At 37.9% G+C, this 26,475-nt stretch overlaps 1 protein-coding gene across 1 annotated transcript in view; it reads left to right on the forward strand.

Moving 5' to 3' along the window:
• The window catches only part of CFAP70 (cilia and flagella associated protein 70), an 83,925-nt gene that overhangs the window by 40,842 nt on the left and 16,608 nt on the right, over nucleotides 1-26,475 (forward strand). The window contains 7 exon segments of the mRNA XM_016224088.2: nucleotides 5,149-5,209; nucleotides 5,538-5,732; nucleotides 7,294-7,425; nucleotides 11,811-11,936; nucleotides 22,018-22,151; nucleotides 22,271-22,386; nucleotides 22,584-22,841. Of these exon segments, the coding sequence (XP_016079574.2) occupies nucleotides 5,149-5,209; nucleotides 5,538-5,732; nucleotides 7,294-7,425; nucleotides 11,811-11,936; nucleotides 22,018-22,151; nucleotides 22,271-22,386; nucleotides 22,584-22,841 (1,022 nt within the window).

The following is a 26,475-nucleotide window of genomic DNA, read 5'->3' on the forward strand; positions in this document are numbered from 1 at the left end:
TGCTTTCTAATAAAAGAGGTAAGGAGGAGTTACAAACCAAAGGTACAATAATAATGGCTTTCATAATTACCTTTACCAGTATTATTTCCTCATTTACCTTTGAGTTACTAATTAGTGTCCTTTCATTTTAGCCTGAAGGGCTTCATTTAGTGTTTCTTATAGGGTAGGTCTTAGTAACACTCTCTTAGTTTTTGTTTATCTGGGAGTGTCTTAATTTTTCCTTCATTCTTGAAGGATAGTTTGCTGGGTATAGAATTCTTGGTTGACAGTTTTTTTCTTTCAGAACTTTAAATATTACCCAATGTCTTCTGGCCTTCATGGTCTCTGATGAGAAATTATCTGTGTTGACATTATTGAAATTATCTCTTAATTTTATGTGATGAGTCAGTCCTCTGACTGCTTTTGATACTTTCTCTTTTTCTTTCCTTTTGATAATTTGACTATAATGTGTCTTAGTGTAGAGCTCTTTGATTTTATCCTTCTTGGAGTTTGATAAGCTTCTTGGTTGTGTAGATTCATGTATTTCATCAAATTTGGGGAATTTTTGGCCATCATTTCTTCAAAATTCTTTCTGCCACTTTCCTTCTCTTTTCTCCTTGTATTCCCATAATGTGTTTGTTGGTTATACAAATATGTATGTTGATGGTGTTCCACAGATTTTAGACTCTGTTCACTATTTTTCATTTTTTCTTTGTTTCCATAGACTGAATAACTTCAATTGTCTTGGTTCTTTCTTCTGTCTGATCAAATTTGTTGAACCCTCTAGTGACTTTTTCACTTCAGTTATTGTACTTGTCAACACCAAACTTTCTATTTGGTTCCTTTTTTATAATTTCTGTCTCTTCACTAGTATTCTCAATTTGTTCAGACATCATTTTTCTGGTTTCTTTTAGTCCTTTGTGGTTTTCTTTAGCTCTTTGAGAATGTTTAAATTGGTTTATTTAACATCTTTTTGTAGCAAGTCCAGTGTCTGGACTTCTTCAGGGATAGTTTCTGTAAATTTATTTTTTATTTGAAAATGCCATAGTTTTATGTTTCTCGGTATATTTTGTGATTTTTTTGGTTGAAAACTGGACATTTGTATATTAGAATGTGGGAATTTTGGAAATGAAATTTTCGCCTTTCCTGGGATTTGCTGTTTTTGATTAAGTTGTAGCTTGTGTTCAGCTAGTGTTTTGACTAAGATTTCCTTGAATGTCAGGACCTTAATATAACCAAACTAACAAAACCAAAACAAGAAAAAAATTTTGTCTTTGCAGATGACTGTGCTGGGCCATTCTGGGTTTTTTTGTTTTTTTAAAAATATATCTTTATTGATTTCAGAGAGAGGACAGGAGGGGAGAGAGAGAGATAGAAACATCAATGATGAGAGAGTCATTGATCGAGCCCGCAGCCCGGGCATGTGCCCTGACTGGGAATCAAACCCCTATCGCCTGGATCCTAGGTCAATGCTCAACCGCTGAGCCATGCCTGGCCGGGCACTGGGCCATTCTTTTAACACTTAATCAGGCTGTTTATAATTCTACCTTATCTTTCACTTCCTGCTTGCACTGAGACTATAGATCAATCATTGGTGAAACTTAGGGTCTTTTCAGGTTTTTTCTGAGCACATATCCAATCCTGAGCATGTGTATGGCTTCTAAATTCCCCAGTATATACAACTACATTTGAATACCCTAATTTCCTAAAAATACTCTCTGGCTTTTCCTCCTGAGCTTTATGTGGTATATATTGTATGTCTTAACCATATTTTTTTGTCCCACAGAGCTCTGAGTTTTTGATAACCTTATAATATTTTTTAGCAATTCCTACCCACTGTTTTTGTACCCTCAGTGGGTTTCAAATTAGGAAAAACAGAGTTGAGTGTCTTATGTCAGCCCTACAGGTAGCCTCTGATAAGTTAGAACAAACAAAAACTTGCAAATAAGGTCTGCTCTGCTCTGCTCTGCTCTGCTCTGCTCCTCCAGAACCAACAACCAGTGTGCCACACTGGAAATGTTGGCACCTATCTTTAAGACTGCCACTAAATTGGAGATGGAGTGGGGCAGGGGCCAGTAAAAATGTACAAAGTTCCCCTACTCTTTTTAAATTTCCTTTTTCTTGATTTAGTATTTGTTTGGTTGCTATAAACCTTTGACTGTTTTCCCAGAGTTCTGACAAAGTTGGTTCTGACAGTTTTTTTTTTTCTTCAACGTTTCTGTGGAGAGATGGGAGTTTGGAGTTATCGACACTGCCATTTTACTGGTGTCTAGACTTCACCTCTTGATGTGAGGAGAACCATGCTGAAGGGTGGAAGGAATTGATAGCTTTTATCTTGACGGCTATTCACTACAGATATTTTTAAGGGTTTTACTAAATATTCCTGAATTGCTTTCCCAAAAGTTTGCAGTTCTACCCTGTTCCTTCATATATTCAGCACCCCAATATTTTTTTATTTATGCTATTTTTACAGGGAAAGAGTTTCTCATTTTAATTTTAAACTACATTATATATTATTTAGTAAGATTAAATATTTTAAGATATTTTTTAGTCATTTGGAAGTCTCCTTTTGAGAATTACCTGCTTGTAGTGGCACATGCATCTTTTATACCATATATATACCAAATATATATATATATATTTAGAGAGAGAGGAAGAGAGAAGGAGAGGGAAACATCAATGTGAGAGAGAAGCATCAATTAGCTGCCTCTTGCACCCCACCTACTAAGGATCAAGCCTGCAACCTGGGCATATCCCCTGACTAGGAATCAAACCAGTGACTTTTTGGTGGATGGGACAATGCTCAACCAACTGAGCCACACTGGCCAGAGCTACCACCACTTTTTTATTAACTCTGCTGCTGATGGGCACTTGGGCTGCTTTCAAATCCTGGCTATTGTAAATAACTCTGCTGTGAACAGAGGGGTGCATATATTCTTTTGAATCATGTGTTTTGGGTTTCTTCAGATAAGTTCCCAGAAGTGGAATAGCTGGGTCATTAGGCAGTTCCATTTTTAATTTTTTGAGGAAACTCCATACTGTTTTCCTCAGTGGCTTCACCAACCTGCATTCCCACCAACAGTGCACAAATGTTCCCTTTTCTCTGCATCCTCACCAATACTTGTTGTTTGTTGATTTATTGATGATAGCCATTCTGGCAGGTGTGAGATAATCTCTCATTGTGGTTTGAATTTGCATTTTTCTGATGATTAGTTACTTTGAGCATCTTTTTATATGTCTATTGGCCATCTGTATATCCTCTTTGGAGAAGTGTGTATTCAGGTTCTTTGCTCATTTTTTAAAATTGGACTGTTTGTGTTTTTGGTGTAGAGTTGTATAAGTTCTTTATACATTTTGGATATTAACCCCTTATCAGATGTATCATTGATGAATATGCTCTCCCATTCAGTGAGTCATATTTTCATTTTGTTGATGGTTTCCTTTGCTGTTCAAAATCTTTTCAGTTTGATATATATAGTCCCACTTGTTTATTTTTCCTTTTTCCCCCTTGCCTGAGGAGACATATCAGAAATAATATTGTTACGAGAAATGTCTGAGATTTACTGCCTGTGTTTTCTTCAAGGATTTTATTGTTTTGAGTCTTACATTTAAGTCTTTTATCCATTTTGACTTTATTCTTGTGTATGGTGTAAGAAGGTGGTCTAATTTCATTTTTTTGTATGTATCTGTCCAATTTTCCCAACACCATTTATTGAATAGATTATCTTACCCCATTGTATGTTCTTGCCTCATTTGTTGAATGTTAATTGACCATAAAGGTGTGGATTTATATTCTGTTCCACTGATTTATATGTCTGTTCTTATGCCAGTACCATGCTGTTTTGATTAGTATGGCCTTGTATTATAAGTTTGATATCAGGTGGCATGATTCCTCCACCTTTGTTCTTCTTTTTCAAGATTGCATGGCTATGCAGGGTATTGTATGGTTCTGTATACATTTTTGGAATATTTGTTCTAGTTCTGTGAAATATACCATTGATATCTTGATAGGAATTGCATTGAATCTATAAATTGCTTTGGGTAGTATGGTCATTTTAATGATGTTAATTCTTCCTATCCATGAACATGGTATATCCTTCCACTTATTTGTATCTTCTTCAGTTTCTTTCTTTAGCATCTTATAATTTTCTGAGCACAGTTCTTTTTTTTTTTTTTTTAAATACATCTTTATTGATTTCAGAGAGAGAGGAAGGAAGAGGGAGAGAGAGAGAGAGAGAGAGAGAGAGAGAGAGAGAGAGAGAGAGAGATGGAAACATCAATGATGAGAGAGAGTCATTGACCAGCTGCCTCCTGCATGTCCCTGACTGGGGATCAAGCTCACAACCCGGGCTTGTGCCCTGACCGGGGATCGAACCACGATCTCCTGGATCCTAGGTCAATTCTCAACCACTGAGCCACTCCCGGCTGGCCAGCACAGCTCTTTAACATCCTTGGTTAAACTTATTCCAAGGTATTTTATTTTCTGATGCAATTGTAAATGGGATTGTTTTCTTAGTGAATTTGATTATAGACTCCAAGGCATTATAATATACTTCAGCAGGAATCTGAAACTATAAGGAGGAAAAGCTATAACTTAATTACACCCAGGTTCTTGTAAACTGTCTTAAAAGTGGAAGGTAGAAGTTTTGGTGTAAATAGTTTGATAGTGACACAATATATTTTTTACTCACCATAAAGCATGGTATTATTGTAATTTAAAGCAGCCTTATAAATTATGATCTAGATTAAGAGGAAAGAAAAGTTTTCATTTGCCTGTACCATTTAAAGTTCCAAAGCTTTGTTTTCAGAGACTCTATTGAGTGCACCTAAAATCATAACACTCATTTCTGTCTAAAACCCCTGAATTAAGCATCCCCTTCTACACAGCATTTGTTTGAAAACAATATGTAATGGTAAAGTTAGGGCTCAAATCAGCCAAAAGTACAACTTAGCTACTCTCTGAGTAGCTGCTTCTTTGCTTCCTTCCTATCAAGTCCATAGCTATATAATATTCTGGGGTTTATGTCTAGGTTTTTACATGAGACAATAGAACAGTGCTCAAGTATGATGGGGGAACAGAACTTAGATCTCCCCCACTAAGACTCTTTGGTGGTGGGAAATAAGAGAATATAAATCTGCAGATAATAAAGTTGTTGTTTCCTTATATAGGGTCAAGGAAATGATTCCTCCAAGGCCACCCCTTACCCGCAGGACAGGAGGAGCTCAGAAGGCAAGTGCCAAAGCCAAGGTGAAATTATAAGCAATAAGGTGTTGAGTGCATCTTTTGAAAATAAGGCATGGATTCTGCATTGTGTTTTTCATCAGGGGTGAAAAATTGTAGCTTCACATATTTTCCTTCCTGTATCTTTTTGTGACTAGTGACTTACAATGAATAGTATTCAGTGTTTAATCTTTGGTTGATGATCTCTGAGCTGGGAAGAAAAGGGCAATTTATACCTAAAGTAGTATTGAATGTAGAACACAATCCAGTTTCAGAAAACCATTCCATGTCTTGATCTCTTTGAGGTCTCTTTACCAGACATTTTATATTTTCCTAGGCGGTGAGTGACTACCACATGCAGATCAAGAACATTTCTAGAGCCATTCTTGATGAGTATCACATGATGTTTGGAAAAGAGGTGACCAAACTGGGGGGTGATATAGATAGTGAAACCCTGGAGGAGCAGAAATGCCAGCTCAACTATGAACTAAACTGCTCTGGAAAATACTTTGCTTTCAAAGAACAACTCAAGGTAAATGTTCATTTATTTAATTATTCTGTGGGTTTTATGAAGCATCTCCTCTACATACCTAGTTGTCATTTTTTCTGTGGTTATGTTTGCCTCTGCTATACTCCTACCTTTCTTGCTACTGGTGTAAAGAGCTATGTTCTCCATGACAGAATGTTGGGAGAGGCTCTGCTCTGTAGGAGTGGTTTAGTATCCTTTCCAAATGTGAGCTTTTAAGAAACTGATTTTTCACTTGAGACTAGGCCAGATTTTGAGTCAGATTTCAGGTTGCTCTAGCAGGGAGAAACTCTATACCTGGGACTGATTCCATGACTAATTATCTCTGTCTCCTATTACAAACCTTTCCCTAGTCCATAGAATCACTGGGTTTTGAGAAATATTTACTTAATAATAATTTCCTGAATAATAATGGCTAATGTTTATTTAGTGTTTGCCGTATACCAGACAAATTTTTAAATGCTTCATACTTTACTAATTTAATCCTCACAACAACCCTATGAGGTAGGTAATCCCCGTTTTACAGGCAGAGAACTGCAACATTAGTTGGTTAAGTAATTTGTCCAAGATCACAGAGCTAGTAAAGGTCAAAGATGGGATGCAAATTCTGGCATTCTGGTTCCAGAAATCACGTTCTTAACTGCTACACTGCACTGCCTCTCTGTGCACATTTATTATGTGCCCTGTACTGTACTAAACAAATACAAAGAAAGCATGTGGAAGTAATAAAGCAAAAACAATGGATGCTAATGGAGGCAAGAGGCTGTTTTCAGTAGGTGGCAGGGTCACATCTCAGTTTGATTCTGGTTCTGCCATTACTTGCTGGATGACCTTAGTCAAGTGACTTTACCTCTCTGAGCCTCAATTTCTTTGCTTAACAAGGAGGGATAATATTAATATTATCACATGGTGCCATTATGAGCATTAAATAACAATGCATGGAAAGTGCTTTATGTTATAAAACCTTTATGATATAAAACCTCGCAATAATATTAGCTGGGGGGGGGGGGGACAGCTCTCCTGGCTATAGCAATATGTTATTTGTTTAGCATTTAAGCTTTACCACTCATTGTTTCTTTTTAGCTTCTCAATCATCATCTGAAGTAAGATAGTAATACCAAAAGTACGTATCTATTTAACAAATGAGAAAACTGAGGTACCAAGTATAAAATAATTTATGAGGTTGTACAGTGGCAGAATTAGAACCAGAATTCCATTATCTAGATTCTCAAATCAGGCCTTTCTCCTTTGGATCATGTGGTCACCATAAAAGACACACACTACATAAACCTAATACTAAAGTTTTCTTCAGCTTTATGACACTCTTTACACAGTACGAGTCCTGCGTTGATCATATTAGTGATAATGATGACTTCAAGAAAAGAAGTCATATAGAGTATGTTGTTTAGGCAGAAATCTGAGAGCCAACAGCTTATCAGTCACCAAGGGAGAAACCAATTACCTTCTGAAATTCTGATGAGCCTTAGACCAGAAACTCAAGGGAGGCCTGTGCTGTCAGCAGAGTGCTGGGCTGTGTTGTGAGACCTCTGATCCGTGTCTCCTGCAGCATGCTGTGGTGAAGATTGTGAGAGAGAAGTACTTGAAAACAACATCATTTGAAAGCCAGGAGGAACTGCAGACATTCATTAGTGAGCTCTATGTGTTCTTGGTGGATCAGATGCATGTGGCCTTAAACCAGGTAGGTGTTCAGGAACTGAAAGCCCTTCCTTTTCTCCGCAGGGCATCAGGTTTCCTCTGAATGGTCCCTTTCTTCCTTGCTGCTTTTCTTCCTTAATTCTACAAACATTTATTGAGGAGTCTGCTTTGTGCTTGGGACTGAAACACAAAGATGAATAAGAAACTGCCAAACTTATAAGACTGATATTGAGGAGAACAGGGTGTATCTCTTTCAGCTTCCTAGAAAATCAATTTCGTAACTGTCATAAATGTGATAGATAAAAAAGAGATAAAACGGGCCATTTAAATTATGACATGAAAATGATCATTCTATTTATTCTGTGATGTGCAATTCTCACTTTTTGTCTTTAAGACTGACAATCAAAACAAAGAAAAACTGAGTTTCCAGATATTATACCTGCATGACAATGACACATCAAGTATACCTTTTTTATTTGAGGATGCTGGTCTGCTTTCCTCACACTTGTCTGTTCATATCTATTATTTGCGCAGCTTGCATCTTGCCTTCATTTGATCATTTTTAATTTTTGTGGTTGTGGTTTATTTGAAAACAGTTACAACAATCAGTCTTTTTGTCCCCCTGGTAGTCCGTCTCTAACCAGCTATGCTTCCTCAAACCCCCTAATCTATTTGCTCTTTCCTTCACTGTTTCTTTCTCCTATGCCACCATTGCTTTTCTCTCACTTTCCTTAACCTCCTGGAAAAGGTAGGAGAGGAGTGTCCAGTATCCTAGGACTAAGAGTACAATCCTGCCTTGGGCACGGTTGATATGAATGATTTGATTTGGAAAGAAACTGAGCATGAGATGGCAATTACTGTTGCCTTATGTCCGCAAGGAGTCCCTGTCTAGTAGAGACAGGCACAAAATACAAAATAACTGCAGTAGAGTGAGGTAAGTTCTGTGACAGAAGGGTGTCCATGGTAGAGCAAGGTAGGGGATGCCTAACGAAAAAGTGATAAACCTGACTGTGAGACCTTTCAGGGAAGGATGTACAGAGGAGCCGTGCCTTGAATTGGGCTTTGAAGGCTAAAAAGTTGTTCTCCGGGTAGGTGTTTGGGAGCATTTGAGTCCTAGGGAACATCAGAAAGACTTGGGAACTTGAAAGAATGTGATATATATAGAAACCACAGATAGTTCAGGAGGGGAGGTTGAAGTGGTGAGGGACAGAGAAGCTGGAGATGAGCCAGTTCCTGGTGGGGGAGTTGGGAGGTGGGGGAGTTGGGAGTATGGAGGGAGGCTTTGTACAAAGCACTCTGATAGAAGTATGCAGGGTGGGCTAGAGGTGGTGAAACTGTGATGCTAATTGATTAGCGCATTGTATGGAGGAAAAGAAGTAAAAAATTCTTAAGTTTAAGGCTTTGTGACTGGGTAGCTGGCAGTTCCATTAACCAGGACAAGAAATACAACTTGAGTAAATTTGGTGGGATGCAACTGATGTTGAATTAAATTTTGAACATTGGTTCTAGTGGGATTTTGCTTAAGTGAGAGATCTGAGCTGGAAATGAAATTTGGGGAGCTGTGAGTATATAGATGCGAGCTAAATGATGGTCATAGATGAAGCTGCTGAGGAAAACATGAGTAGAGAGAGGGGCGAGGTGGTGGTGGAATCCCAGGAAATACCAACATTTAAGGATGGGTGAGTAAAAGAGGCAAGGGAATTGCTAAAAGTCAAAAGAGCCAGAAGATAGTGGTGTCACAGAAGCTAAGGGAAGAAAATTTTAAGAAGAAAAAGTGGTCAACATTGTCTAATATTCCTAGGAATTTAAGAAAAACAAAAGCTGGGGTGAAGGAGGAGTTGGTTAAAAGGTACAAACTTCCAGTTATAAGATAAGTTCTAGGGATATAATATACAGTATGATAACTATAGTTAACCCTTCTATAATATATGTGAGAGTAAATCCTAAGAGTTCTCATCACAGGGAAAATACATTTTTTCCCCTTTTTTGCTTTCTCTTTTTATTGTATCTATGAGATGATGGATGCTAACTAAACTTACTGCAGTAATCATTTCACAATATATGTCTGTCAAACCATCATGCTGTGAATCTTAAACTTATACAGTGATGTATGACAATTATATCTCAATAAAAATGGGGGAAAATGAAACAGTTTGAAAAGTTTTCATTAAATTTAACAATGAGGTTATTGTTAACCTTTACATTAATTTCATTGGGCTAATAGAGTGGATTCAAATTATAATGAATTGAGGAGTAAATGAGTGATTAGGAAACAGGTAAATATAAATTCAAAAAGTTGGAAGATGAAAGGAAGAGGTGGGATAGTAGAAGCTAGAAATTACAGATTTTTTTTAAGATGGAAAAGTCTTTAGCATGTTCACAGATTTGGGAAAAGGAGCCAGCAGATTGGGAGAATGTGAAAGTAGAGGGAAAGGGGATAATGGATGGCAGCCCAGGGTGTACAGTGGGGAAGGATTAAGAGTTAGGTGGAAGGATTAACCTTAAAACACGGGAGGGAGGGTGCCATGCCTCTTTCTCTGAGACCGAAAGGAAGAGATACGATGGACGCAGAAATAAACCATATAGGTGTGGAGTTGAAAAGTTGAGGGATTTCTTGCCTAGTGGTTTCTATTTCCTTTGTAAAGTAACATTTTTATTGAAAGTGAAGAGGATAAGGGTTGAATGAAAAGCTTGAAGGAAGAGAAAAAAAATTACATCCTGCATCACTTTACGGCATATGTTTCTGAACAAGGACAAATACATGGACTGCTGAGTGTATCAAAGGCCTTTCAGCTACGACTGAATGGCAAAGAGTCTGGGCAGCTCAGATATCTCTATGTGTATGCAGTTTTCCTCAGGACCAGATAGCAGCTTCTATCTAAAAATGAGGTCAGATTGTAGGAGAGTTTTAATTTGGGAGCTTTCAGGACATGTGCAGGAGAAGGAGAAGGGAACCTGGGACTTGAGTGTGCTGGTGGTAGAGTAGTGTATGTGGATGCTCATGAGGCCTAGGCTTATCTGCTTGGGAAATGATAGGCATATTGGAAGTGAAGGAAATGAAATCAGAGAGCAGTTTTAAAGGGCGGAAGCCTTGTAATGTGGATTCAGGGACTGGGATAGTAGAGGTAGAGTATTTTTGGTTTGGGTATGGAAGTGTGTTGCTGAAGGGATTTGGAGGTCAAGACCATCCAACTTAAGAAGAACAAAGATAAGAGGCATTAATCAATCATCAGAAGCTCTCTTTGGTCCATCTCGAATTTAGCTTTACTTTTCATATCCCTTAGCAACTCTACTTCGTTAAAGTCGCTGATGTTATTTTTCCTTCTAATTAAAGAATTGGGGGGGAGGGTCTTCCTGGGCCAGAGCTTCTGACCCAGGAGATTACTTATTACATAAGACTTGCTTCCTATCTAGGTGTATACGATGAATTATTTTTCTGCGTGTCCTCCTACTTTTCTGGCTATTTCTATAATTTCTCCTTTGTAGAGTCTGTCTGTCTATGTATCTCACTAGAAGTCTAGATGTAGTTTCCAAAGCTTTACCTTTAGTCTCCTGTTTGCTTGATATTTGAAGACTCTAATTAGTGTGTCAACTTTTTTCATGTCTTGGCACCTAAAAATTATAATTGTCCTGTACACTAGAGAAAATAAAGTTGTTTGAGCTGGCTGGTGTGGCTCAGTGGTTGGGGTTGACCCATGAACCAGGAGGTCACAGTTCAATTTCTGGTCAGGTCACATACCCAGGATTCGGGCTCAATCCCCAGTTGGGGGTGTGCAAGAGGCATCAGATCGATTCTCTCTCATCATTGATGTTTCTCTCCCTCTCTTTCTCTCCCTCTCTTTGAAGTCAATCAAAACATATTTAGAAAATAATAATAAAGTTGTTTGATGAGGTCAGAGGCAACTTGCTTAGGAGTACTATACTGACTGCCCTGGGGATTGAGGAAAACAGTTCTGCCCTAAGCAATTTTTACCCACTTCCATGAGCTCAGACTACTGGTATTTAGATACCTGAGATTCTCCCTTTTTTAAAAAAATATGTTTTCATTGATTTCAGAGAAAGGAAGGGAGAGGGAGAGAGAGAGAAACATCAATGCTGAGAGTCATTGGTCAGCTGCCTCCTGCACGCCCCCTACTGGGGATCAAGCCTGTAACCCTGTGCCCTGACTGGGAACCGAACCTCAATCTCCTGGATCATAGGTCTCTGCTCAACCTCTGAGCCACGCTGGCAGGGCCCTGAGCTTCTCTTTCACCATTGATATTTCTCTCTTGGTTCACTCTCACTGTCTTACTGTATTGACAAGACTGTAAGAAACCTCAATATCATTTTAGACCTCATGACTGAGTCTCAGATCTGGTTTATTCTAATTAAACTTCTCTACTTGTAATTGTTTCATTTTTGCCTGCCTAACATCTTGATGTTGACAAGACCATGCCAGATGATGTCCAAGGTGCTGTTCCAACCATTCATAAGAGTAGTGAACAGCTTCGACTCTTTGCATTTGAAGCAGAAGTCAATGAGAACTTTGAAATGGCGACAGTATATTATGAAGAGGTAATTAAACATCTTCCTAATGGTTGTTGTTACTGTTATTTGTACAATATGGGTATAATAAACAGTAGTTTTTTATTGTTTAAAATCCAACCTGATCAGTGAAAGGACAGGCATGCAGATCGATAAAACAGAGTCCAAAAATAGATCCACACAAACAAGGATATTATATTTTTGACAAAGATATAAAAGAAATTCAATGGACAATGGATAGTCTTTTCAAAAGGTGGTTTTAGAATAGTCGGACATCACATGCAAAAAAATGAACACTTGACCTAAACCTCAAATGTTGTATAAACGTCAACTCAAAATGAATCATAGATTTGAATGTAAAATATAACACTAAAAAACTTTTAGAAGAAACCAGAGGAGAAAATCTTCATGACCTGGAGTTAGGTAAAGAGTTCTTAGACATGACACCAAAGCATGATTTATATAAAATTTTTTTTTTAAATTGATAGCCCTGGCCAATGTTCTCAGTGGTTAGAGCATCAGCCCATGTACCACAGAGTCACGGGTTTGATTCCTGGTCAAGGGCATGTACCTGGGTTGCAGGTTCAATCAGTCCCTGGCCCTGGTCTAGGCAGGCGCATGCGGGAGGCAACCAATCAATGAGTCTCTCTCACATTGGTGTTTCTCTCTGTCTGTCTCTCTCTTCCTCCTTCCTTCCCTCTCCCTCCCTACCTCCTACTCTCTCTAAAAAATCAATGGAAAAGATATCCTCAGGTGAGCATTAACAACAACAACAAATAGATAAATGGAACTTCATCAAAATTAAAAACATATGCTCTGTGAAAGACACTATTAAGAAAATAAAAGGTACAGAATAGAAGAAAATATCTACAAAACATATATTTGACAAAGGCTTTGTTTCCAGAATATTAGGAACTCTCAAAACTCAACCATAAAAAAACAACCAAATAAAAATGGGCAAAGGAATTGAACAGACACTTTGCTAAAGAGGAATTAAGAATGATAAATAAGAACATGAAAAGATGTTCAACAACATTAGCCATTAGGGAATGCAAACTAAAACCAGAATGAGATGCCATTGCATACTTATTAGAATAACTAAAACGAAAAAATGCTGACAGTACCAGGTACTGGTAAGGATAAAAATCAACTGAAACCCTCCTACTTTGCTGGAGAAAATGCCTAGTGATACAGCCACTCTGGAAAGTAGCTTTGCAGTTTCTTATACATTTACCATATGACCCGTTCCCTTGTATTTATTTAAAGAAATGAAATCTTTTGTACACAAATGCTTATAGCAGCTTTAGTCATAACTGCCCAAACACGAAGCAACTCAAATGTTCTTCAAAGGGTGAATGGTTAAACAAACTATGATCTGTCCAGATAATGAAATACTACTCAGCACTAAAATAAATGAACAACCGAGACCCACAACAACTTGGCTCAAAGGCATTATACAAGTGAAAAAAGCCACTGTCAGAGGTTACACACTGTCTGGTTCCATTTATATGACATTCTTGAAAAGACAAAACTGTAATGATGGATAACAGATTACTGGTTGCCAGAGGTTATGGGTAAGGGAAAAGACGACTATAAAAAGATAGCACAAGGAAGTTTTCTGGGATGGTGGAACTGTTCTGTATTTTGATTTTGGTGATGGTAACATGAAGGTATACATGTGTTAAAATTCATAGAACTGTATACCAAAAGAAAAAGTGTTAATTTCTTGTAAATAATTTTTAAAAACCTGTGTTCAACAAATTCAGCAAACATTTACTGAGCCCTCAGGATGTGTATGATTTACTTAGCCCTTATATGGTGCTATGAATGACATTTGAGTTCTCTAGTTTTGTTAGTACTGCCTACTACATGCATCACGAGCTGAAAATATATATATGAGAAAATGGTCTGAACTTTCATTTATACTTATTTAATTATTGAGATATAATTCACCAGCCATAACATTCGCCCATTTAAAGTGTACAGTCATGAGAGATTAAAGATGGTGGCAGACTAAGTGGAAGCTACAATGACACTCTCCTGGGACCAAACTGGAATTACAACTAAAATACAGAAAAACCATCCTGAATAATCAACTGCAGCTAAAGACGAGCTGGAGAGCACCCTCATAATCAAGGAGGAAAAGTGGAGACCGCATAGAGACTGGTAGGAAGTGTAGCGGCACGGGAGGACTGGCTGGGCTCCCACAGGCAGTAGCTAAAGGTCTGGAGAGATATCTCAGCTCTGGCGATTTGAGATCAGAAGGCACCCGTCTGGATTCCTGTGCTGAGTCATTGCCCCCATATTGCAGAGGACATTTTTCTCAGGCAGACAATTTACTGCTTTTGCCTGGAGGGGGAAGTAATTTCCCTACCCTGCTGGAAAATCTCTTGCCCTATGCCAGGAGTTTCTACAACCTGAGACTCATTAATAGACTGATAACTACCAGCTGCCCCACCCTGTGGCGTTTCTGCAGCCCGAAGCTCATTAAGAGAATCAGATCAATCAGCCTGCAGGCAGAGGCAGACCTCAGAGTGCTTTGACTCTTTGCCTGATCTGCTTCTGGACCCTGTCCTTGGAAAAGCAGACTTTGGTATGCATCTTGGTCCTGTCCAATTGCACCCAGCCCCAGCAGAGGAGACCTCAAGCCTAGGGTTGTTGATAGCTCCAAACAGAGTATTCAAAGCCAGTCACAAACAGCGTCTGACATTGGCCTGTACCAAAGGCCTTACAAAAAGACTGAGAGTCCTAGCAGGCCTACCTAATACATAGAAACAAACCCAAACAGGCAGACAAAATAGGGAGACAAAAAAACAAGCCCCAAATGAAAGAACAAGAGAAGTCTCCAGAAAAAGAGCTAAATGAAATGTAGATAAGCAATCTATCAGATTCAGGATACTGATTGTAAGGATGCTCAACAGCATGAAAAAAGATATGGAAACTATGAAGGAAATGAAGAATGACATAGCAGAAATAGAGAATACATTGGAAGGAATAAAGAGCAGATTAGAGGAAGCTAAGGATCGAATCAGAAAATTAGAAGACAGGATAGAAAAAATCACTCAGTCAGAGATCCAAAAAGAAAAAACAATTAAAAAAACAGGAGGGCCATTTAAGGGAGCTGTGGAACAACCTGAAACGTAACAATATTCATATTGTAGGAGTGCCAGAAGAGGTTGAAAGTAAGCAAGGACTAGAGAACCTGTTTGAAGAAATAATGGCAGAAAACTTCCCTAACCAGGTGAAGGAAAAAGTCATGCAAGTTCAGGAAGCACAGAGAGTCCCAAGCAAGAAGAATCCGAAGAGGCCCACGCCCAGACACATCATAATTAGAATGCCAAAAATTCAAGACAAAGAGAGAATATTGAAGGGAGCAAGAGAACAGCAATCTGTTACCTACAAAGGAGCTCCCATAAGGTTGTCAGATGACTTCTCATCCAAAACTCTACAGGCCAGAAGGGAATGGCATGAAGTATTCCAGCTAATGCAAAACAAGGGTCTGAAACCAAGACTACTCTATCCAGCAAGGCTATCATTCAAAATAGATGGTGAAATAAAGAGCTTCCCAGACAAAAAAAAGGCTAAAGGAGTTTATCACCACCAAACCTACATTGCAGGAAATGTTAAAGAGACTGCTGTAATTAGAAGTTGAAATAGAGAGAGAAACAGGCATCAAGAATTAAAATGTCTTAAAAAAAAAAAAAAAATCAAAAGCCCAGCCGGGAGTGGCTCAGCAGTTGAGCGTCGACCTAGGATCCAGGCGATCGGGGTTCGATTCCCGGTTAGGGCACATGCCCGGGTTGCGGGCTCGATCAATGACTCTCTCATCATTGGTGTTTCTATCTCTCTCCCTCTCCTTTCCTCTCTCTGAAATCAATAAAGATACATTTTTTAAAAAAATCAAAGAATTAAAATGTCAATAAATAAGGACCTATCAGCAATATCCTTAAGAACTTTAAGGGAGAGATCAACAGCAATGCAGTCATGGTCATGGACTTTAACACCCCACTGGTTTCACTGGATAGATCTTCCAGACAAAAAGTCAACACAGAAACAGTAACTCTAAGTGGCACACTAGGTCTGATGGATTTAATTGATATTTACAGAACATTTCACCCTAAAGCTGCAGAGTATACATTCCTCTCAAGTGCACATGGGTCATTCTCAAAGATAGACCACATGTTGGGACACAAAACCAGTCTCTACAAGTTCAAGAAAATTAAAATCGTATCAAGCATCTCAGATCACAGTGGCATGAAGTTAGAAATCAACTACAGTAAAGACACTCAAAAACATTCAAACACATGGAGGCTAAATAACATGTTATTAAACAATGAATGGGTTACTAATAAGATTAAGAAAGAAATCAAAAACTTCTGGGAAACAAATGAAAATGAACACACAACCCAAAATCTATGGGACATAGAGAAAGAAGTCCTAAGAGGAAAGTTCATAGCACTATAGGCCTACCTCAAAAAGCAAGAAAAATTTTTGGTAAACTATCTAACCCTACTACTTAAAGAATTAGAAAGCGCCCCTGTGAAGGTGTCCTGACCAGGGCTTTCGTTTGCTGGGAGTTTTTTTACTGCTGCTTCTATTTCATCAGCTGTTATTAGCCTATTCAGGTTCTCTGATTCTTCCTGATTCAGTTTTACATGATCTCACTCATATGTGGACTCTAATAAACAAAATAGACTGAGGAACAAAATAGATCCAGAGAAACAGAAGCATGGAACAGACCGATGAATTTCAGTGGGAAGGCGGGGGTGGGGGAGTGGGTGGGGAGAGAGTAATCAAAGAACTTAAATGCATATATACATGGACACAGACAATAGTGTGATGAAAGCCTGGACAGGGAGGGGTAGTTGTGGGGTGGAGGGATCAATGGGGGGAAAAAAGGAGGATATCTGTAATACTTTCAACATTAAAGATAAATTTAAAAAATAAAATAAAAGTGCACAGTCATGCCCTGGCTGATGTGGTTCAGTTGATTGGAGCGTCTTCCCGTGCACCAAAAGATGGAGGGTTCAATTCCTGGTCAGGGCACCTACTAAGGTTGCTGGTTCAATCCCTGGTTGGGGTGCCTACGTGATGCAGCCGATTGATGTTTCTCTCTCACATCGTTGTGTTATCTCTCTCTCCCTTTTTCTAAAATCAGTAAAAAAATTTTCAGTGTATAGTCGTATTTACTAGACTGTATTTATAGTCTTGTAACATCACCACAATCTAATTTTTAATATGTAATTTTCATTATTTTTATTTTTTTAAATGTGTTTGCTTTTTAATTTTTCAATTACAGTTTACTTTCAGTATTTTTGCATGGGTCTCACATGTACAGCATAGTGATTAGATAGTCATACTTTAAAAAGTATTTCCTCTGATATTTCCAGTACCCACCGGGGACCATACATAGTTATCACAATTATTATTGACTATATTCCCTATGCTGTGCTTTTATAGACTTTTTAAAAGAAGTTTTAGGTTCACAGCAATATCACAATTTAATTTTAGAGAATTTATGTCACCCCAAAAAGAAACCCTGTGCACATTAATAGTCACTCCTCATTCTACTTCACTCTCAGCCTGAGGTAGCCACTGATTTACTCTTTATATAGATTTGCCTATTATAGACAGTTTATATAAATGGAATCATGTAATAGGAGGTCTTTTGTGACTGCCTTCTTTCACTTAGCATCATATTTTGAGGGTCACTTACGTTGTAGCATGTATTAATATTTTATTACTTTTTATGGCTAAATACCATTCCACTGTAAAGATAGAACACATTTTCTTTTTTCACTCATTATTGATGGGCATTTGACTGTTTCCACTTTTTGGCTATTATGAATAATGCTGCTGTGAACATTCATGTATAAAGTATGTAAGTTTTTGTATGAATATATGTTTTCAGTTCTCTTGAGTGTATGCTAAGGAGTGGAATTGCTAGGTCATATGGTAACTCTGTGCTTAACTTTTTGAGGAACTGCCTAACTGTTTTCCAAAGGCCTGTACTAATATTTTATCTTCCCACCAGCAATGGGTGAGGGTTTCATTTTCTCTGTATTCTCTCTAATGTTTGTTATTGTTCATTGTTTAAAAAAGTTATAGTCATTTTCATGGGTTGAAGTGATATCAAATTGTGGTTTCATTTTGCATTTCTCTAATAACTAGTGACTTTGAATATCTTTTCACATTTATAATTTTTTCAAGAGGAAATATTTTCTAAATTAATTGACAGAGGAAAATTTAGACTACAACAAGTTCAAAACATCAGTCTACATAAATAAATTATGTCCCATGGCGAGTGGCTTATTTTATTCAGCATATGTCCGTAAGGGTTCATCCATGTTGAAGTATATGTCAGAATTTCCTTCCTTTTTAGGGCTGAATAATGTTCTATGGTATGTGTATGCCACATTTCGCTTATCCATTCATCTGTCAGTGTGCGCTTGGGTTGCTTGTACCTTTTAGCTTTTATGCTATGACCATGGATACACAAATATCTCTTTGAAACTGTGCTTTCAGTTCTCATGGGTATATACACAGAAGTGGGATTGCTGTATCATATGGCCATTCTATTTTTAATTTTCCAAGGAACCGCCTTATTGTTTTCCAAAGTGGCTGCACCATTTACATTCCCACATTGTACAAGAATGCTAATTTTTTCACCTCATCATCAGCAATTGTTATTTTCTGTTTTGTTGATAGTGGCTATCCTAATCGGTGAGACGTGTTATTTCATTGTGCTTTGATTCCTTGATGATTAGAGATGTTAAGCATCTCTTCCTATGTTTTTTGGCCATTTGTAGATCTTTGGGAAAATATCCATTCAAGTCATCTGCCCATTGAGTCAGGTTGTTTAATATTATCTTGTTAAGTTTTAGGAATTCTCTATATACAGTACTCTGAATATTAACCCCTTAACAGATATATAATATGCACACATTTTCCCCATTTCTCCCCAAACCACTGTGAGTTATGTTTTTACTCTGTCGATAGTTTCTTTTGATGTACAAAAGTTTTTAATTTTTATAAAGTTCAGTTTGTCTATTTTTTCTTTCATCGCCTGTGCCTTTGGTATCATAGTCAAGAGATCATTGCCAAGTCCAATGTCATGAAGCTACTGTCCTGAGTTTTCTTCTCAGAGTTTTATAGTTTAGGTCTTATGTTTAGGTCTTTGATCCATTTTGAATTCTATTTTTTGTAGATTGTATTGGGTAAGGGTACAACTTCATTCTTTTGTATGTAGATATCCAGTTTTCTAGCATCATTTGTTGAAAAGACTGTTCTTTCCCTATTGAGTGGTCTTGGCACCTTTGTCAAAAATAGTTTGACCATATATGCAAGGGTTTATCTCTGGGCTCTCTGTCCTATTCCATTGGTCTAATTGTGTGTCTTTATACAAGCACCACACTGATTACTGTATCTTTGTATGTTTTTTTTTCCTCATTAAACTTTGTTTTAATGGGTCTCAAAATTCTGTGACAGATTTTTGGTCAAGTTGTTTCCATTAAAAAGTACTGATTTTAAAAACTTAATAACTTAAAAACTGCCTCTCTCTCTTCCTCTCTCTCTCTCTCTCTCTCTCTCTCTCTCTCTCTCTCTCTCTCTCTCTCTCTCTCTTCTCACACACACACACACACACACACACACACACACACACACACACACACAACCCAACCCCCAATAGTCCCTAAAACATTCTTCTTTCATTCATTTTATGATGCACTGTAGTCATTAGCCACTCTTACTATTAAACTTAAGTGGCAAATTGAGACAAACAGTTCTGAGATCATTGTTCTACCACTGATTAAGACTGGGGGGGCAGGTATTGGGGATAATATTCATTTAGTCTTCTGAGCTTTCTGGGCAGACTTGGTGACTTTGCTAGTTCCAACTGTTTTCTTGTCCACTGCTTTGATGACACTACAGCAACTGTCTGTCTCATGTCACCAACAGCAAAACAGCCCAAAGGAGGGTAGTCAGAGACACACATGGGCTTGCCAGGAACCATATCAATGATGGCAGCATCACCAGATTTCATAAACTTTGGGCCATCTTCCAGCTTTTCTCCAGAACGACGACCAGCCTTCCCCTTCAGCTCTGCAAATCTGTGAGCACTGTGAGCTGTGTGACAGTCCAGCACAGGTGCATAGCCAGCCCTGATTTGGCCTGGGTGGTTCAGGATAATCACCTGAGCTGTGAAGCCAGCTGCTTCCATTGGTGGCTCATTTTTACTGTCACCAGCTGCATTGCCATGACATTGAAGCCCACATTGTCCCCAGGAAGAGCTTCACTCAGAGCTTCATGGTGCATTTCAATAGACTTTACTTTAGTTGTAATGTTGACTGGAGTAAAGGTAACCACTATGCAGGGTTTGATAACACCAGTCTGTATTCAGCTCACAGGGACAGTACCAATGCACTAATTTTGTAGATGTCCTGGAGGGGTAGACTCAGAGGCTTGTCAGTTGGATGAGTTGGTGGCAGGGTGCAATCCAGAGCTTCAAGCAGCATGGCTCCACTGGCATCGCCATCTTTACAGGTGACTTTCCCTTGAACCAAGGCATGTTAGCACTTCGCCTCCAGCATGTTGTCACTGTTCCAACCAGAAACTGGCACAAATGTTATGATGTCAGGATTGTAGCCTAGTTTCTTAACATAGGTGCTGACTTCTTTAACAATATTATTGTATCTTTTCTGGCTGTAAGGTGGCTTGATGGAATCCATTTTGTTAACAACAACAATCGGTTGTTTCACACTCAGTTTGTAAGCCAGAAGGGCACGCTCACAGGTCTGCCATTCTTGGAGATACCTGCTTCAAATTCACAAACACCAGCAGCAACAATCAGGACAGCACAGTCAGCCTGAGATGTGCCTATGATCATGTTTTTGATAAAGTCTCTATGTCCTGGGGAATCAATGATGGTCACATACCACACGCACGTTCAGCTTTCAATTTATCCATCTCAGCAGACTCCTTATCAAATTTTTTGATGGTTCTTTTGTTGATCCCCCACATTTGTAGATCAGATGGCCAATAGTGGTAGACTTGCTGGAATCTACGTGTCCAATGACAATGATGTTGATATGAGGCTTTTCCCATTTTGGCTTGGATTTTGGCTTGGATTTAGTGGTGGTTTTCACAGCACCTGTGTTCTGACAGCAAACCTGTTGTGGAAAAAAAAAGCTGTAGCTTTGTAAGTTTTGAGATCAGGAAGTATGAGTCATCCAGTTTTGTTTTTCTTTTTAAAGATTGCTTTGGCTATTCAGTTTCTTTGACATTCCATATGAATTTTAGGATGGGTTTTTCTATTTCTGCAAAAAATACCTTGGGATTTTTACAGAGATTGCATCTGTAAATTGATTTGGGAAGTATTGACATCTTAGTACTCTTCCAATCCATGATCATGGATGTGTTTCCATTTATTTATGTCTGCTTTAACTTCTTTCAGCAATATTTTATAGTTTTCACTTATTATAAGGTACTTTTTTAAAACAAATTTGTAGCCTCACCAGGTATGGCTCAGCGGTTGAGTATCGACCTAGGATCCAGGAGATTAAGGTTCTATTCCTGGTCAGGGCACATGCTGGGTTGTGGGCTCAATCCCCAGTTGGGTGCATGCAGGGCAGTGGATCAATGACTCTCTCATCATTGTTTCTATCTCTCTCACTCCCTTTCCCTTCCTCTCTGAAATCAATAAAGATATGTTTAAAAACAAACAAACAAAAAACCCAACAAATTTGTAGATAAACTATTTGCCATCTCAAGACTATGACAGAGATGCTTATGTATGAATCTTTAGAATGAACCATAAAATTGATCTTTAGGTTCCCAAGTAATTGGATGAGCTTGTAGTGACCAGACACTAACACTAGAAAGCAATCAATTTTTATATTTATTTCAGTAAACACTTATTGACTTTACTATAAGCCAGAACATTGAGTGTACTAGGCATTCAGAATTCCATGGTAAGCAAAAAAGAAGTCACAGTTTCTGCTTTCATAGAGCTCATAGTATTTATGGAATGCTTCTGTGTGATGTTATGTGCATGAAAAAATATGACATAGTGTCACAATAACCTTGGCCCTCCTGATACTTCATGTGGTAGAGGCTGGTTCGTGAGCCCCAGAACCTGGAACACTGGCTGGACTATGGTGCCTTCTGCCTCCTAACTGAGGACAACATCAAAGCACAGGAGTGTTTTCGGAGAGCCCTTTCCCTCAACCAGAACCACATCCACAGGTACAGTGAAGGGAGATGTGGAATGAGTAGGAGCAGATAAGCTTCTATATGAAGTTGTCTTGATTCCATGACTATGGCATGGGACCCTGTTGTTAATCAAGTTGGTGGTCTCTACTCAGCTTGTTGCTCTGTGGTGTCCTGGCTGTCCTGATGGAGAACTATGAGCAGGCGGAAATTTTCTTTGAGGATGCTACTTGCTTGGAACCAACCAATGTTGTAGCCTGGACTTTACTTGGTATGATATTTTCCTGTGATCTGAATGTGTTTTTATTCCATTATAAGATTCTCTCTGTCTTCCCACCCTTTAATGGCTCTTCACATAGTTCTTAAACTTCGGTAAAAATGTGGGAAATGTAAGTGAAATATTACAATTGTTTAGTAGATGATGGTAGCAAATTAGTCTCATTTATTTCAGCATCTTTCTTTCTTCAGGTTTATACTATGAAATTCAAAACAATGATATTCGAATGGAAATGGCATTTCATGAGGGCTTCAAACAGCTTCAGGCACAAGTAACAAGGCAGAAGAGCACTGGCACCATAGAGTGCGGTGAGCCCCGAGTAGTGAAGCAGAAGAGCACTGGCACCGTAGAGTACAATGAAGAGGGAGGGAAAGTAGAGTCCAGTTTAAGCCCCTGGAGAATCGCTAGTGGTTCTTCTACAATAGCGACCAAGGTGGAAGCCCCAGCAGGTAGGTCCAAGGAGTGGAGATGATTAGTGGCTGTTGGAAAAAAATTACTGGCCTTGTGAATAGAGCCAGGCACATAGTGGGCACTGAGTAAATATCTGTAAAGTGGATACATAGGTGGGGTTTTGAGTTGTGCCGGGGGTACCAGGGAAGAAGCCTCCAAATATTTCCTCATTCATAGGCTTGAGAGTCTGAAGCTCTTACTGCTGCTATTCAGTGTATTTGTTTTTAATTAACTCTCTATTCTCCCCTAAAAGGAGTATTATTCTAGCAGAGTAAATACATGGAAGGTCCTTCTCTTGTGATTCTTAAACTAGTTTATTTGTACATTCTCCTTTTTCTGTTCTTTATTGCCATTCTCCTTTTCTCTGCTTTAGGAAATCAGTCATTCTGCTGTGTTGAATATGTGTGTTTTCATTTATGTTTCTTGCATATGTTATTTTATTTATGTTATTGCATATTGTTATTTTGTATGCATATATTTTCAACAGTTTGCCTGAGGTATAAATGACATTTCAGAGACTGCATATATTTAAATGTACATTTTGATAAATTTTGACATATAAACATATCCATTAAAATATCATCACAATCAAGATAATGAACATATCCAAAATCCCCAAAACTTTCCTTGTACCCATTTGTAATCTTTTTTCTCTTGCCCTTGTTGCCAACCACCAATTACCTTCTGTCACCATAGATGAGTTTGCTAGAATTTCAGAATTCTAGAAAAATTTAGAATTTTTGAGAATTTCTAGAATTAAATAGAATTGCACAGTATGTTCTCTTTTCGTCTTTTTTCACTTAAATATAATTATTTTTAGATTCAAACATGCTTTTGTCTATACTAGGAGTTAATCCCTTTATATTGCTAAATAGTATTCCATTATATGAATATACCACAATATGTTTATATATTCACCCGTTCATAGATGTTTGGGGCCATTAAAATAAAGCTGCTATGGATATTCATCTACAAGTCTTTGTATGGACATATATTTCATTTCTTTTGGATAAATACTTAGGAGTTGAATGGCTGGGATCATGGGTTACTTAAAAATGTTTTTTATTCTCTAAATAGTTGGGAATTTTTTCATATATTTTTCTTTTTCTAGTTCTAATTTGTCATTAGAAAACGTACTTTGTATGATTTGAATCCTTTTAAATTTATTTTGACTTGTTTTATGGTCCAGAATATGATTTACCTTGATAAATGTTCCATAAACACTTGAAAAAAATGTGTATTTTGCTGTTGAGTGGAGTGTTCTCTAGATATCAATTGGGTTTAATTAGTTGATTGTATTGTTCAACTTCCTTTATCCTTTGTAATTTTGTGCTTTTGAAGTTTTGTTTTAATAGTTCTTCCTGCCTCAAGTCTTATTTTCTTCAATTAAGTTTATCATGTTAATTTTATATTTAGATCTTTATCACGATTCCATCTTCGAATGTGATGCTAGTTGGGCATCCAATTTTATTTTTCTCCATATAGGGACCTAGTTTTGCCAAAACCATTAAACAATTATTTTCTGCTTAGATTTAAGGTATATATGTCTTTGAGCTCTCTATTCTGTCTTTTTTGTCTGATCTTAAAACAATATCACTCTTTTTATTGTTGTGCTGTTGTAGTATGCCTTAATATCTGGTGTATAAGGTTCTCTAATTTACTTGCCTTTTTTATACCTGACTTACCTATTCATGGACCGTTATTTATCTATATGGATTTTATAGTGAATTTATCAGGTACATAAAAAATTCATTTGAAATTTTTATTTAGACTATATGGAATTTATAGATTAATTTAGGGATAACTAACATGTATATGTTATTTAAACTATTCCATCCAAGTATGTTAAGATCTTTCCATTTACTCAGATCATATTCTGTGTACTTTATTTTTAGTTTTTTTAAAATATATCTTTATTGATTTCAGAGAGAGGAAAGGAGAGGGAGAGAGATAGAAACATCAATGATGAGAGAGTCATTGATCGAGCCCGCAACTGGGCATGTGCCCTGACCAGGAATCGAACCCCGATTGCCTGGATCCTAGGTCGACGCCACATCCATCCAGGCTCTGTGTACTTTATTAAAGTTTTAACATTTTCCCTAATGAGGTCCTGTTTAATAAATTCAGATATTTTATAGATTCCATTGCTATCATAATAGGATCTTATTTTAATTATATTTCCTAGTTGGTCAGTGCTGGTATTTTTTAGTGTAAGCTATTGGTTTTATGCATTTTAGATTTTACTATATACTATTGTTTTTTAGATTTAACTTGCATATGACAATCTTGTTTGACTCATTGATTCTAATAGGTTATTAATTCTATTTTTTTCTCAAATTTGATTATCATCTGCCAGGAATGGCGCTGTTACCTTTTTTCTCTGAATCCTTATACTACTCATGTCTTTTTATTATCTTCAATGATATGTTATACAGTCACGTGCTGCATAACCATGTTCTGTGCAGTGTTGGACTGCATACACGGTGGTGGTCCCATAGATTTTAATGGAGCTGAATTTTCTGTAAGAAATGGAAGAATATGTGGTTCAGGAGGATTTTTTTTCTTTGACAGGAGCACTATCTGTGGGGTTTGGCAAAAGATTCCTTCTCACCAACGGCACCTCAATTTTGAGTGCACAGATTACATCCCAAACAATGAGCTACTAACCTGTTTCAGACAGAGGATCCCCCCCACACACATATATTTGACCCCCTTTACTACCCCTCTCCCACCCTTTCCCTCTGATAACCACCATACTGTTGTCTGTGTCTACAAGTTATTGTTTGTTTGTCTTGTTTGTTCATTTGTTGTTTTCAGTTTTATAGCCCACATGAGTGAAATGATATGGCTCTTGATGTTTTTCATCTGACTTATTTCGCTTAGCATGATATTTTCAAGATGCATCCATGTTGTTGCAAATGGTAGTATTTCATCTTTTTTTTAAGGCTGAGTAGTATTCCATTGCATATATGTACCACAGCTTATTTAGCTAATCATCTATAAAGGACACTTCATTGTTTCCATGTCTTGGCCACCATGAATGTTGCAGGGATACATATATCTTTATGAATAAATGTTTTAATTTTGGGGGGTAGATACCCAGAAGAGGAGCTGCTGGGTCATATGGTAACTCTATTCTTAATTTTTTGAGGAGCCTCCGTACTGTTTTCCATGGTGGCTCTACTAGTTTACATTCCCAACAGCAGTGAATGAGGGTCCTTCTCCACAGCCTCTCCCACACTTGTCACTACCTGTCTTGTTGATAATAGACATTCTAACAAGTGCAAGACAGTATCTCATTGTAGTTTTGATTTGCATTTTCCTAATAGCTAGTGAAGTTGAGCATCTTTTTTTTTTAATCCTCACCCAAGTATGTTTTCTGGTGTTTTTAAATTGATTTTTAGAGAGATTTTTTATACTTGGTGAGGATTAAAGAAAGTGCTCGGAGAGAAAGAGAAACAACGATGTGAGAGAGAAACATCGATCCGTGTCTCCCATATTCACCGAGACCCAGGATTTCAACCCACAACCTAGGTATGTGCCCTGACCGCAAATCGAACCTGCAACCTTTGGTGCCTGGGATGACACTCCAACCAACCGAGCCACCCAGCCAGGACAAGTTGAGCATCTGTT

Source organism: Miniopterus natalensis, chromosome 14 (assembly GCF_054644295.1).
Source record: "Miniopterus natalensis isolate mMinNat1 chromosome 14, mMinNat1.hap1, whole genome shotgun sequence".
Lineage (NCBI taxonomy): Eukaryota > Metazoa > Chordata > Mammalia > Chiroptera > Miniopteridae > Miniopterus > Miniopterus natalensis.